Below are 16,296 nucleotides of genomic sequence, written 5' to 3'. Positions count from 1 at the left end.
TTTTTCGAACGTATATAAGATTTTACATACATTACGAACATTTTCTTAACAAATGATACATGTAATCATGTAATCTATCAATATTAGTTAATGATGTGTTTGCATTTGTAGAGTCGTATTCAAAAACACGTCAAGGAAACATACATTACCCTACATTGGATACACAATTACGATATAATCTGTGGTTGAATCAAAAGCAACAAAATATTTGGATTTTGTGGGCTCTAAAGAAATTTACAAGGCAGGGTATAGATTTTAGAATATGAGTGAAGAGCCAGAAGCCATAAGAGAAGAAAACAATCTTTTTCATTGTAAAGTGCTCAAAGAAAAATACAAAAACTAAAGGAGCATTAAGGAGACAATGTTCGTAAACAACACCGAGTTAATGCCAAGCTGCATCATCACCATTAAGCATGTCTCTTCTTTTTGTTTTCCCATTCATTTTATTAACACTCTAATTAACCATCATGATCATCATTAATATTTTTTTCTAATTGGAATCTTGTAGATAGTGAGCACTTTCTTTGTATTTCTTTTGGTATATGTTGTGCCCCATAAACGACAGTTTTTTTCCTTTTTTGTTGTTTTGTAATGTTACCAAGTGTTACAGGTTTATTGTTATTGGAAAACAGCTATATATTTAATTTGTTCAGTATGATATATATCAGTTATAATATTCATCTTACTTTCAAACATTTATTCTACATATAAAACTAATCTGATATTTGTAGACTATCCTATTTAGATGTTTGTATTTATTTGTGTATATGTTAAGCAAGATAAATGCCTACATAGATTTTGAAATCAAGAAACTTATTTATCGCAGAACACCAAACAAAATGCATAACAGAGAACATATAACTGATTTTTGCTGAAAAAATAAGTTCTAAAATTGGTCACTCTCCCGATATAAATTTAACGTGAAGAGATCGTTATGTGTTAGAAAATGTTATGAAGTTCCATTAAAATAGATAGCGTGTATAAAATATCGGGGTTTAGATCGAAATCAGTTTATTCTTCGCATTTTTTTCTTTCTAAACTATATAGTTTTAGTACCAAACTTAACATTTGGTTTAGCAAAAAAAAAAATTGGTTAAAATATTTTAATATTTAACAAATTAACTTTTAAAAATATGAAGAAATAACATTGCAAAATTACACAACAAAGTGAACAGAAAATATGTTTGACATAATGGGAAATTGGCAATTGATGAGAAGTATAGTGGTGTGATTAATTATTTGATTATTGACCCGATTGTTACTAACCTATTAAATTTATTGTCTTACTACTAGGTCAAATTTGAGTGAATCTTAGATCCTTGTTATCTCATAGTAACAAAATCTTATATTCCTCCAAATGAAAAACACACTACTCTATTAAATACAACACAAATAAAAAGCCATAGATAATACTAAAATGAAATATATACATATACATACTTATTAAATTATCAAACCGACAACGGATAAATCCACACTTTAAAAGTGTACACATAATTAGTTTCGTCCATGATAGGATAATAAGGAAAAAAAACATAAGAAAACAAGAAAAAAAAAAAAAAAAAAGGCAGATGCATTACTAGAAAACCAAAAGAAAAAGAAAAAACAATAAGGTGAGAAAAAGAAAGAACATAAAAAGGATACTTCTACTACTACTACTACTTTTTTTTCTTTTGGGCTTTCCCTAATAATAATAATCATAACGGACGTCTCAATCACACAGATATCATCAAACCCTATCATCCGCCGCCGCCACGTCATCTTTAACTTTTCCCATTTCCACCTCCATATCTCCGCCGTCTTCCGTCGTCTTTACGCCGGTATATTCTCCCTCCGTCTCCTCCCCGTTCTTAGACTTCATGTACATCCCGTAGATGTAACTCGAGAACCCCCAAATGCATAGCACCGTCGACACGATCTTGACTCCACCAAACTCGTCACCGTAAACCACCACGCCTCCGATCACATTCATCGCCAGCAAAGCCGTCATGCAGATACCTCCGGTGATCCCTGACGTCAAGTAGACCATCCCTGACGTGGCTGCGAAACAGAGCTGCCACGTCACCACGTTGGCGAATATCGCAACCGTCCAGTAAACCGTCGGTCCTTTGGTGAAAACGTGGTTAGCTTCCTTGACCATCTCGCTGAACCCGCCGTCGAAAGCCATGCCGATGGTCGCGAAAACCGTCGCCGAGAACTCCATCACGAGCTGCACCTCCATGACCATCGCGTAGCAGTAAACGGTGCGGTAAAGCTTCTCCGTCACGGGGAGGTAAAGAGCGAAGAGTAAACCGGCTCCGATAGTGGATACAAACCCGATGTAATACTTAGATTTAGTCAAACCGGCCGGTTTATCTGAACTCGAACCGAGAGCCAACAAAACAGAGCTTAACGTCAAGAGAACCACACAGTTAAGGTTGGAGAAAGTGACCTTCTGTTTCACGATGAGCACGGACAAAATGAGAGTGAAGACAAGCTGTGTCGAGAGGAGAAGCGATGACGTGGACACAGGGAGGTACGAGGTTCCCCACGAGAAGAGGAAGTTGTTGAAACCGAGTACAAACCCGATCAACACCGAGAAGATGACAAGGCGGCGCGTGAAGCGCGTGAAAGGACGGCGAGTGGTGGTTTTGAAAACGTAGCGAGGGAAGTAGATCAAGGTGAGGAGGAGAGGGAATCCAGCGGACTGAACCCACGTCGAGACCCAACGGCTCGAGCCGCCGTGGACGAAGTAGAATTTCGCAAGGAGGCTCGAGGCGACGGAGCCGACGAAGAGACAAACGTATGTGGTGATAAGGAGAGTGAGAGATCGCTTAACCGGTGCTTTAACCAGGTCTTGTTGTTGTTGTTGATCTGCGTTGACTCGACCATCACTCATCTTTGTCTCTTTGTGTTTTGAGAATCTTTTCTTAATTATCTCAATTTTTATTTTTATTTGTAACTGTGTTTTTGCATGGAAGAGAGAAATGAGGAGGAAGAAGAAGAAGAAGTGTTGAAAAAGGTTCAATCTCCAACAACAACAACACACATACATACACACTCTCAGTCAATGTATATATATTGTGGTTTTTATCGAATTCAAGATTCTACTATATTTATAAATAAAATTCATTTTTTTTTTTCAATTAATGTTTGATGCAATGCATTGAGTCCGTTACTAAAAATATGGTTAGGTCTAAAGATGATTATTTAGAGATTATCGTAGTTTTTAGTTAGGATTTTTCAGCATGTCATTCTTATGAGTATGCTTTTATAGAATGGGATATTCTATATAATGATAGTAAAGAAAGGGAAAGATATCAAAATGTTTCCTTCAATTATATAAATTTCTTATCTAAAATCTATCAATATATCTTGTATTAATTAATGTTAAGACTAAATCTTTATGTTGGTAAAAAAAGAAGAAAATCAAAGTGAGTTTGATAAGTTTGTTCAACATCATTTCTTTTCTCTTTTATTTTTCTTTCACCACTTTTATTCAAAATAAATTATAATAAATACTCTACATTTTTTTAACCAATACTATTAAAACATATGGTATGCAAACAAACATTTGGCCAGTTACTTTGACCAAAGAAATAAACAAATAGGTTCAATGTGTATAACGTTCAGTCTGCAGTCTCACTCTCCACGTATAACACACACACACACACTAAAGTACATACATACATATATACATGTGTTATTTGGTGCAGATACATCAATGTATTCGTTATATATATATAGACGAATAAAGTATTTTCCAAATCATACGGTTAATGAGGTTTAGGCCTAAAGTCCACGAGATTAGCGAAGTTCTTAGTTAGCTTTTTAGCACATCGGGGGTACGTATAATGTGCTTTTAAAAGTATTTCAAGAATAATCAAAATGTTCATGATCACGATATTTTCATGAATTGATACACGATAAATCCAAAAAAAATAACCGTTACATTATTTGTTACAAAATATATTAAGATTCCATTCACTAAGTTCACTACTCCCTCGTTGATACCGTACGTGTGTATTTGTCTAAAACAATATATCAGCTACGTTGAGTTTAACTTTGGATATTAAATCTTTCTACTGAGAGAGGAAACAAAAATTTGGTTGGAAAATAAAAGTAGTTTAGAAGAGTAAACAAATTATTAGTTTTTCTCTTGTTTGTTATCGTCTTCTTCTAATTCCATCATATACTATAATGTCATAAACTCATACAAAAGAATATAAAAGCTGGTAACATTTAATTGTATCCATTCATAACAATCTTATCAACATATACCCTTGTAGACCCCTAGTTTCAGAAATAGAGTGCAGAGTGGCATCGATGATCATTGGAAAACTAGATGCTTACATCTTCCAAATAATATAAAACTCCTTAATTTTAAATATGAAATCAATATTCTAAATCTAACGAAGATCAAAAGTGTAAGGGTAAAAAGAAAAAAAGAAAAAAAAAAACTAATTTTACCAAATATCTAGCATATATAACATGATTTGTTGGTAACAACATCTACATGTACGCATGATTTCTAGAACTGATAAACTAAAACAAAGTTATTTGTTTTATTATTATTTTTTTAAAAAAAATTAACAAAAATCTAAATAATAAGGTATGATTAAAGTTGTTGAGATTTTACTGAACTCTGTCACCTATTATCTTTACAATATGTATTTAATTAATTTTTCTGGGTTTACAAAAAGACAAAAAAATTACTTTGGATAACTACAAATTAACTTTTGGGTAACTACAAATCTGCTCTTTAATAAATACAGTTCTTTTTTTTTTTTTCTCTTTTTCTTCAATCCTGAAGATTGTTTAAAGAGTTATTATGTATAAAAAGTTCTGAGTTTGTTTACAATAATCATATTTAGATATAGATTAAACGAGTTGACTATGAAAAGAACAAAATACATATCTTAACAAGTGTAATATGTGGGTGAATAAAAAAAAATGAAATGAAAGTTTACATAATCACATAACATTGTGCTATTACTTGTTTTCAATTTCAATATTAATGAACTCTCTCTATTTTCCATTTCAATGCTTTTATTTAGTTTTTTTTTTAATCCGGCTAAAACATGACGACAAAATAGATACAAAATACACAATCAGAAAACGAAAAACGGATAATGAGTTTGCAATTACCCAAGAGTTTATTGATTTGGTCCTATGAAAGTGAATCAAATGAAGAAAGAGGTCGATTAGTGGATCAAACCATTGACTAACTGCCGGCAATTATGAGGAAATAATCGATGCGGTATTCTACCAATAACATAACCGTAGAATCAAAGTAAGCGTCAATCCCAATATAGTTCAAGCTTAACCACTGATTCATCCTTTTAGAGATTTAAGTATGCTAGACTTGTTGGTCATTGTTCTTGACTGATTGATGGATGATTATTGGTTATTGGTTATAGATTATTGGATTGGTTTTATTGAATTATCGGTTTAGATTTTTGGTTTCCGCTGTTGTTTGCATGTTGGTTTAATTCATTGGTTAGATATTAATTACAAGGTAAATATTGATGAATTAAAATGAGACAACGGGTTGTGTCGTTTCATTAACAAAAGTTAACGACTATGTCTTGTGAAAAACATTAATCGCAAATTAAGCCACCCTAGTTTGTTATTTTTCTTTTTATAATCAATTCCAAACGGTTTTTCGTACTGTAATCCAAATACTATATAGTAAATTTACTAAATTAATTTTCATTATTTGGTCTCGAAAACATTATCAAATATATTCCGAAGACCTATAAGTAGGGGTGTCAAAATGAGCTAGTTCGCTTAAATCGGCTCAACCATCTGAACCACACTGATGTTTTCATCAGTAACCGACTCAGTGAAATCAAATCAGACTTCAAAGTTTTCATAAAATAATCTGCCTTTAAAACCAGACTAGAACCAAGACGTTTTGATCATTCCTTCCTTGCGAGAAATTGTTCTCTACCATCAAACATAATTATCAATGCATGTAACATTTCTTTCACATTTGACAATAATTCAAATTAGCATGTCAAATGGTGAGACACCTTTATGTCCAAAATCCAAGAGGAATGAGAAGACTTATCCAATGATTTTTCTGTGATGTTTTTCTTTCCATCATTGAGAATGCTCTTTATTTGACGCCATTGTTGATCACTCAAGTTTAATTTGTCACGGTTTGGATCCATGATGACATGATTCACTTGTTCATTGCTTGAGTTTGCAACTGCAGGTACAATAACTTGATTAACATAACTAACTTGTCCCCTTCCTCTTCATCCACTTGTACTAGCGCTTCCACAACATTTTTCTTGTGAAGATCTCCCTTTTGGTCTGTCCTTCGCATGACCTGTGTGATTACACAATTTACATAGCATGCTTTTGTTCTTCTCCTTCCCATTAAGTATGAATCGCGGTTTCATGTGTATGGATAAGGAAACCATCTAAGGTATCTCCTCTCCTACTGCTCGAAGATCTTTTCTTGTCTCTCAATTTTATTATAACCTCTTCCAACGGTTGAACAGGACCTCGCGCCACTAGACTCGAATGTACAACTCAAAACTGGTCATCCAAACCACACAATAACTGATGCACCTTGTCTTCTTCATGGTCTGTCTCTTGAGCTGTTGCATGGTCACACGTACACAGCCAACATTGATATTTGCGTATCAGACGATACAAAGTGAGTCCGTCCAGAATTTGATTCAGTTTTCCAAAATAAGCTTCTATCGCAATTCCCCTTTGTATGCAACACGCCAGTTCATATTTGATTTGCTGAATGCGAGAACTATTCATTACATCAAATATCTTCTTCAAAAAATCCCAAATAGCCTTCGCCACATCTCTGTGAGAGATGGTGGAATGTAACACTGGTTCGATGGTAATCTTGATTCAAGACACGAGAAGAGCTCTTGTGGCTTGGACAATGGTTCCATCGAGGAACCCAACCTTCTTGCAAGATGTCATTTCCGTTTTCATGCCACACGCCCATTCGTCATAGTTGGTTCCCTACAACAGAGGATGAGAAATCATCGCTCGGGAATAGTCGGACGAGGTCAAATCTTACAGAGAGATTGTTTTCCTCACCTCCATAGTGGCATTTGTTGCCACATGAGCATTAGTCGAGTTTAGATTCGTTGTCATCTATTTCTTTAAGAAATTTAGAGAGATTGAAAAATAAAATAATTCAGGCTTTGTTATTAGAAAGACAAACTATATCGATGAATTTTTGTGTATTGATCAAAATATGAGAAGTCATTACATATTAGAGCAAACTAAGAACTGAAATGTAGAGAAATCTAAACTTGTACAACTAAACGCTTCTGTTGCGTTGTTGTTGCATAAATATATACACTCAAATATACCTTAGTTACTCAACAAGTATTAACCATCCTTAACTAATGTTGACCATTCTCAGTATATTCGTTTTATATTTATAGTCTAATAAATTATTGTCGATATTGTGATGTATTTGAGTCGTTTAATAACAAAACTTTTCTTAAACTACTGCTAATGATGAGGTTTAGGCCTAAATTTCACGAGATTTGTCGCCGTTTTTAGTTAGTTTTTAAAAATGGTTATATTTCAAGAATATTAATATCACAATATTTTTCCTGAATTATTAATATAATAAATGCAAAAAATAACCGTTACAAAATATATTAAGATTACATGCACTACTGACTACTTTGTCGTTATACTAATGATCAATTACTGCTAGATTAAGTTTAAATTTGGATTCTAATTTTCACCTATCAAGAAAAATGAGAGGAAACAAATGATTATTTTCTCTTGTTTCTATTTTCTTCTTCTATCTCATGGTATACTATTATACTATAATTAATACAGAAGATACTACTATACTCTAATTATTTCGAGTCATACTCATATAAAAGATATAAAAGCTGGTAACATTTTGTTGTATCCATTTATAACAATATTTATCATATATCCTTGTAGACCCCTAGTTTCATAAATAGAGTGCAGGTATTTTGTGTCATAATCTTTTCCAATGGTTGAAAAGATTTTACTGTTATAATCACTGTCACCAATTAATTCAGTTTTTAATAAATATTTATTTATTTTATTGAAGTTACAAAAATAATAAAATTTAAGTTTTTAACCATTGGAAAACTACAAATCAGTTTAATTGATTTGTGGTAATTACAATCTTGTCTGCCTCTTTAATAAATATAAATTATTTTCTAACTTTGTCTTTTCTTTTTGTCACTCAAATCCTAAACATAGTATAAAAATTTAGTCCTATGTATGTAAAAATAGATTTTATAAGAACCAAACTGATTTTGGGAAAAAAGTAAGACAAGTGCAAAAAAAATTAGGGGATGTACAAAAAGAATTTGAAAAGAAAGCTACACATATCATTGTGCAATCTCTACTGTTTTCAATTTGTTTTGATAATGTTTTCTTAATTATCTCAAAATTTGTTTTCGATTTAGTTTTATTTGTAAACCGTGTTTTTGCATGGAAGAGAGAAATGAGGAAGAAGAAGTGTTGAAAAAGCGATGATGGTTCAGCCTCCAACAACAACACACACATATCACATACACAACTAGTCATTGTTAATTTTTTTTTAATAACAAATCCACTCAATGTTTATGTATTGTGGTTTTTATCGAAATCAAGATACTAGTATGCCAAAAAAAAATGACTAGAATTATATTCATAGTCAAATAAATTCATTTTTTCAATTAATGTTGATGCATTGCATATGCATTGAGTCCGTTGCTAAAAAGATGGTTAGGTCTAAAGAGGATTATTTAGAGATTATCGTAGTTTTTAGTTAGGATTATTAAGAGATTATCGTAGCTTCTAGTTAGGATTTTTTAGCATGTCAGTTTTATAATATGCTTTTAGAGAAGAGGATATTCTATATATATAATCATAGTAAAGAAAAGTTATCAAAATATTTCCCTCACTATATAAATTTCTTATCAAAATATATATAAAATTCATGGAGACGAATAAAATATGCAATGGATCAACATTAACTAGAAGAAACAAAATTTTAGTTGGAAAAGTAGTCTAGAAGAGTAAACAAATGATTATTTTTTCTTCGTCTAATTCCATTATATACGATTATACTCATACAAAAATATATATAAAAGTTGGTAACAATCTTATCAACATATATCCTTGTAGACCCCTGGTTTCAGAAATAGAGTGCAGAGAAATTTGTGGCATAGATGATCTAGGAAAACTAAATTGCCCACTGTATATCGTGCAAATATTTAAAGAAATAAATAAAGTTATAACTCCTTAATTGGAAAAATGAAAACAAGATTCTAAATGTTACGAAGATCCAAAGTTTAAGGGTAAAAAATAATTTGTTTTTTTACCATATATCTAACATGAATCGTTGATAACAAATACCTACATGTCCGCAAGATTTCTAGAACAGATTAAGTAAGATAAAGACATTTGTTTTCTTTTAACAAATTATCAAAAAATAAAAGATATAACAGAAATTTAAATAATAAGTTATGATTAAAGTTGTTAAAAGAGTGTTTACTGTTACAATCTCTGTCATCTCTTATTCTACCCAAAAACTCTCTGTTACCTATTAATTATCATTTTAATATATATTTATTTTCATTTGTTGGGGTAACAATAAAAAACTAAAAACATTTACTTTAACCATTGGATAACTACAAATCAACTCTTGGGTGATTACAAACCTGACTTTTGAATTTTGGGTATATTTGTTTTCTTTATTTTGTTAAATTCTTAATACAATATTTTCTGCCTCTTTAATAAATAATAAGTTATGATTAAATTTGTTAAAAAGAGTGTTTACTGTAACAATCTCTGTCATCTCTTATTCTACCAAAAAATCTCTGTCACCTATCAATTATCATTTTAATATATATATTTTTTAATTTGTTAGGGTAACAAGAAAAAGCTAAAAATATTTATTTTAACCATTGGATAACTACAAATCAACTTTTGGGTAATTACAAACTTGACTTTTGAATTCTGGGTAAATTTGTTTTCTTCAATTTTGTTAATTTCTTAATACAATATTGTCTGCCTCTTTAATAAATACAAATTAATAAAAACAAACTAACATTTGAAACAAAAAAAGATAAGCTAACTAAAGAATTTTGGAAGTACAGAACATTGTGCTATTAAATGTTTTCATTTAATTGTTTGACTTTCTCTCTCTCACTTTTTCACACCAATTTAATGTTTTGTTAACCTATTTTTATTAATGACTTATTTTTTCTTATATACTAATTATTATATTTTTATACTTGCATGTTTAATACATTAAAGGTTAAACAACAATATGAAAATTGATTCAAGAATGACAAAGGAACAATATGAAACAAAACATCATATGTATACTGAAAAGCGGACAAGGATGAAGGAGGAAAGCAAAAGGGAAACGAAGGAGAGAGTCAATTTGTAATCAAACAATCGACTAATCACCAACGATTATGAGCGAATGGTCGGTGCGAGATACCGACAAATGAAGGTAATTTTTGATCCTAATCCAACGTCGAGCTCAACCACCTATTCATCATTCCAGAGGTGAGTAAATCGTTAGATCGATAAACAAATTCTACCCTTCATATATTTAATCCTCGCAGAATCACTAACTTCATTGCAACTAACCACCGTCACTCATGCTTTAGCACGAAGGTATGGAATGAAATTTAGATCCCCACCACCAGCAAGTCTGGCAAGGGACAATGGTGCATATCGAGATACAAATATATATGTGATTTAACTTGTCGATTTTGACCCAAAAGAATGGAAATTAAAATAAAATGCAGGATATCATAGAGCAGGATGACTTCTAATTAATCACAAGTTTGAAACCGAATCACTCTTTTCATATAAACAATTTTATCTGGATCTAAACAAAAATATAATACACGGTTAAATCTGGACATGCCATTGAAACACAAGCAAACACACGCATATGAAATGTTTGAATCGAGTATAACAAAGCTTAAAAATCAAGTTTGAAAAGTCAATTCATCAACCAAGGAAACAAAGTGCTTCTTTTACAAGCTTTGGCTGGGTCTATTGCTACACGGAGCCATGTAGTGGAATGACAATGTCGTACATACAAAGCTTATGGGATATTTGATTGAATAAATCATGTGTTGTTTGAATGCCCCCTCTTCTCTACGAGTTTGGGTTATATCACTTACTCAAATTTTTGGAGTTTTTCGCGAGTGAGTCTATCTTCTCAAACTTGAACTTCATATTCAAGTGAGCAACGAAGCAGGGTCTAACGAACAATTAACTCGACTTTAGTACATATAGAAAGCGAAGAACAAAAAAATCTTCAAAAATAAAGACATCCAACCGCAAAATACCCTATCCTTTAGCATTTTGCGGAAGCAAAAAGTAAAGTGTGCAGGTTTTAGAGGACCAAGAAGAGTCGCATGAAGTGTTGCCATAAGCAATTGAACCTATACAAGACTACAAAGATGAAGTTAAGAAAAGGCATGCAAAAGAAAATATCATTTCGCCCTAGTTTTCTCTCAGACACATCTTTCGAGGCGCCGCTTGAAGATTTTCAGAATGGTGTTTCCTCTCCGGCGAAGCTTCTCCGGTGTGCTTCCATCTAATTGATCACAGCCTTGTCTCCTCCCGACTCCGTCCAGCAGTCTGCAGTTCTCCTAATTTTTCTCGGTAAGGTATTTGTCTTGATGGTTTCCCCGAAGCTTCCTCCTCCTCACCCGACAACCCATCTTGCTCTCATTCGACTGAAACTTTCTCTGGTGTTACTGTCTGAGCGTTCTTCACCATCGGAACCGCCGGATCCACCTGAGCCTCCGGATCCACCTGATTTTCCAGCAGCACAGATCTGTGTTGCTTTCGTTTCTCAGTTGTACTGTTCCCGGATTTCAATGCCCCTTGGTGGCACCTCTTTCGTCTCTAGGCGATTCTCTACTGCAGTATGCAGATCCTATGCTGGTCTTGGTCTGGTATCCACCTTCTCCAGATTTGCCTCGCCACTTCTCGCCACAACTCATCATTTTTCACCTCCTCCCCATGTTGTTCATCGATACTTATTGTCTCTCGTCATCCTCCACTGCCTCGAAGATCCAGAAGCTCTCATCCAACTATCCTTCTCCTTGGCTGCTCCTGAATCCTATCCTTTTCCGCAAAAGGCTCTGAAACTGGTTTTTTCCAGTCTTCTCCTCATATGTTTGTCGTGTGCTCTGTAGGTGGATGTCCAGGCAAAGGAGTCTAGAGCTGCTTGCTCGATGTACATCATCTCAAGCTCTCTTCCTATTTGTTGTTGTCATGTTATACTTTTGTCCCCTGTTGTTATGAGCCCGATAGATTTATCCTTCTCCTTGGATTGTATTCATTTGTCCTTAGGTGGCAAGTCTCTCGCCTTTGTGCGATCCCTTACTGCAATATGCAGGCTCTTTCCCAGTCTCAGGTTCACTTCGGATGTTGGTAATGTGAAGTTTGGTTCACTTCCTTTGTGGCAGATTGAATTAACTATATTATTATCCATTTCTCCGATGAATTTGGTTGGTATCTCCATTATGGAGTATGTTTTCCTCTCAATTGGAACACTTTGCTCTAGTGGTGTTGTTGCAAGGAGTTTGGTGTCGACGTTAAACACTTCGATGCTCATTCTATCTAAAGGCTCAGCTACCTGGTGCGTTGTCACCTTTGCGTCTACAGCCGATCTTTCGATTGTTAAGTCTGCACTAGTTGCGACTACAATCCCAGCTATAGAATCACTATTTGTGTTCTATAGTTCCCAAAGCTTCACTTTACATTTTACCTCTATTGGCGTCGAGATTCAAGGGCTCATCCTCATCTCTCGTTTTAGTGGATTAAGTGTAGTGTTTGCTACTATCCATGTTATGTATGTTATCAGTTTAGCTCATGTAGCAGCGGTAATTCTAGCCATTTTGGCATTGTTGTCTTTGGCTTGTAACACTTCCTCCTTTGATGGAGAGAGCTTAATATAAAAATTAGTTTGATCAAAAAAAAAGATGAAGTTAAGTTCCAGGTTGATGCGTCCTAGGAGGAAGCGTTCCAACATACGACATAGGATTTGTGATAGACAATCCCACTAACAAGCTTTTGGCATGAGGTATAAACCTTGAACTCTAATGGTATTTCATGCCGAGTTGGGAGCTATAATATGGGAAATGAAAGTGTGTATTACAACATGTTTTTGTGTCGGTACACTTTGAGACAGACTGTGAGGAGATCCTGAAAATTTTAGATGATTTGGCTGGTTGGTTTACACTTTTTAAGTATGTTTTCCAAAATCTTTGTTACTATTTCTTATATCCCTCGAACGATTAATGTATTTTCCGACTGTTTCGCTAAAAAACGCTTGATTAGGAGTGAAACCAAATGTTTTTCCTCTTTTATTTCCATTGTATACTCTTTAGAAAAAAAAATACAAAAGCTACCCACATTTAATTTATAACAATCTTACCAAGGTCTCACAAAAAGAGTGCAGAGATTTATTGGCATCGACATTAACGTTAACAAGATCTAGAAAACGTTGGTACCAACATTAGCTGCATATTTGCATGATTTCTAGACCAAACCAACTAAAATAAAGGCATTTATTTTTTTAAAAACATTTCTCGACAAAAAGAAAGATTAACAAAACTAAAATAATAAGATATGATTAAAGTTGTTGAGATTTTACTGATTTTTTTCATCTATTATTTTTAATATTTATTTAGTTTAATTGTATAGTTACAAAAAGAGAAAAAAAAAATTGGATAACAAATTAACTCAAATTCTCAAAAAAAAAAAAAAAGAAGTAAATACCATCAGTTAGCTAAATAATAGGATGTAATATAATTTGTTACATGAGATTTTACTATTATGATCTATGTCACTTATTATTCTACCAAAAAATTCTTTTTTTATCAATTAATTATCTTTTCAATATAAATTTAGTTTCATTTTTTTTTGGATTACAAAAAACAAAAATAAAATTAATCATTGGATAACTACAAAACAACTCTTAATACTTGGATAATTACAAATTTGACTCTCAAATAAATATGTATATTTTTTTATTTTGTTACTCAAATATTGAAAGTTTGTTTAACAAATTATCATATATAAAATAAATCCTGAAATTTGTTTAAATTATTATATATAGATATACAAAAAAAAAGTTGACTATGAAAAAATAATAATAACCTCACAAACAAAATGTGTTGCAAAGAAAAGTTTACATAATCAGATAGCATAATCAGTATAATTTTCCACTCTAAATTTTTCATTTCCAATCATTTCGTTTATATAGTCACTTCAACTTAATTCTCCTTCAAATGATTTCTACATCTTCACATTATTCTAAATTTAATTATATTACGGGTTAAACAAAAAATGAGGATTGACTTAGAAATGACGATGAAAAAGATATGAAATAAACAATTAGACAACGAAAATCTTACCACGAGGAATGAAGCGTAAAAGGAAACGAACGAAGAAGAGGTGAATTAGTGGATCAAGCTATACTAATCCTCGGCAATTATGAAGGAAGAATCGGTGCGAGATACCACAAATAACATTATTGAAGAATCTATGTAAGCATCATCCCTATACATTTGGAAGCTTAACCACCGATTCATCCTCTTAAAGGTAGGTAAATCATCCGAGCGAAAAAATTCTCAACTCGTCATATATGTATCCTACGCCAGATCACCAACTTCATTACAACTAGCTATCGTCACTAACCGATATTGGGCATGTTCGTTTGGTCGCCGCAGGCGGTTGCAGCAGCGGCTGCGGCAGTGGTAGCGGTTGCGGCGAACGCAACGTTTTTGGTCGCTAAATCAGATCGACGTTCAAAATTTTTAACCGCAGAAGGTTGCGTTCGCCGCTGCGGCAACCTGCGGTAGCCAAACGAGCAACAGTTTTACCGCCGCCGCAGCCGCAGGTACCTGCGGCGACCAAACAAACAGGGCCATTGTCAATTTTATAGATTTGATCCCATGAAAAAGAAACGCACAATGCAAACCAAGGTACAAGAATTTCAAATGTATCATTAGTACTTGTTATACAACCCACCGAGCTTCTACGCAAATCCTTAGTCACATGTTCTACTATGTTAAGATTTTAGATTGTATTTGTTTCAGTTCAAGTTAAAGTCGACCAGAAAAAATCTAACTAACGATTCTTCTCTTTCGCAACCATTAAATACCAACCAAGAAAATTAGTTACTTGATTTCCTATATTTTTGAGAATTCACTTTAAAAAATCAATTTTATGACTATTAAAGATTTTGATAAAAGTGGTTTCTCTAAAATATGGGAAATCAAGTAAGTAATACATTTTACGAGTTTGTCAACAAAAATCTAAAAAGTCGCTTTAATAAGTTTATTATAATTTGCTTTTTTTTTTTTGTAAAGTTCAGAAACCAAAATTTATGATCTAAAAGCCACTTAAGATCTCCAAAAACATTCATGGCCTAAGTTGAATAAATAAGTAAACTTAGAGATTGTACGTTTTACTGGTGTATATATATATATTTTAAATTATATTTCACGATCATGAGATTTTCGAACGAATATAATCATGTTGGTGAAGAACAAAAATATCATTAAAACAAGTAAATTTTATAAGTATATCATATTCTAAATTTTGTAACCAGAAAACATCAGTTTTTTTTCGTGAATTACAAAGTATTACATGCATCTTTAATCTTTTTAAAATGCACCTAAAAGCTCATTAATAATGATATAAGAGATATTTTTTTTGCTTTTCAAAGCTTAAAAACCACCTAAGAGCTCATTATTAATGATGGTCTTCCTTCTTTATGAATGTATATATTAATATATATTAATAATTATAGTTTGATGTTTGCTATATTTAATTCCTAGCCAAACTTCTAAACACTGATTAGTAAAGTTGTTTAGGCCACTAGTACATATTTACATATATTTGATGTATTATGCATTCGAAATAGATAAATCACATTCCTTACATTGAAGAATATTTGGTCTCTTATACCCCACTTTCCAACTTATGGTCCACTTATTACCCTAAAAATGTTGTCTACTGTTGTTGATTGATAATAAACGTACACCACAAGCCAACAGATCAGCCTTCTTATTCTAGTCAAACAGTAATAATTAGGAAGCCGTTGGTAAACTATTTAAAACAACACATGCAAATATTGAGAATCTTAAGAAAAGGAGATGTCATCTTCTTACACGTGTACCAAGCAAGCCATGCAGCATACGTTACATTACATTCTTATTCTTTTTGGTTTTGGCATCTAATTGATTTATACACCTTGATCAGCGTGGTGTTCAATAGTCTAATTTCGTCCCATAAATCTAAGATTAA

General features: G+C 32.7%; 1 protein-coding gene across 1 annotated transcript; it reads right to left on the bottom strand.

The window, feature by feature from the left end:
* Positions 1 to 1,662: 1,662 nt before the first annotated feature.
* Positions 1,663 to 2,978, bottom strand: LOC17899947 (probable purine permease 4). The gene has a single exon (XM_006307540.2). It carries the CDS (start codon positions 2,876 to 2,878, stop codon positions 1,730 to 1,732), a length of 1,149 nt encoding a protein of 382 aa, XP_006307602.2. The 5' UTR covers positions 2,879 to 2,978; the 3' UTR covers positions 1,663 to 1,729.
* Between the last annotated feature and the right edge of the window lie 13,318 nt (positions 2,979 to 16,296).

Source organism: Capsella rubella, unplaced genomic scaffold (genome assembly GCF_000375325.1).
Source record: "Capsella rubella cultivar Monte Gargano unplaced genomic scaffold, Caprub1_0 scaffold_1, whole genome shotgun sequence".
Classification (NCBI taxonomy): Eukaryota; Viridiplantae; Streptophyta; class Magnoliopsida; order Brassicales; family Brassicaceae; genus Capsella; species Capsella rubella.
This window is presented reverse-complemented; position numbering and strand designations above follow the sequence as displayed.

Coding starts and splice junctions, on each gene's coding strand:
- LOC17899947 (XM_006307540.2), bottom strand. CDS start 2,878: ATGAGTGATGGTCGAGTCAACGCAGATCAACAACAACAACAAGACCTG.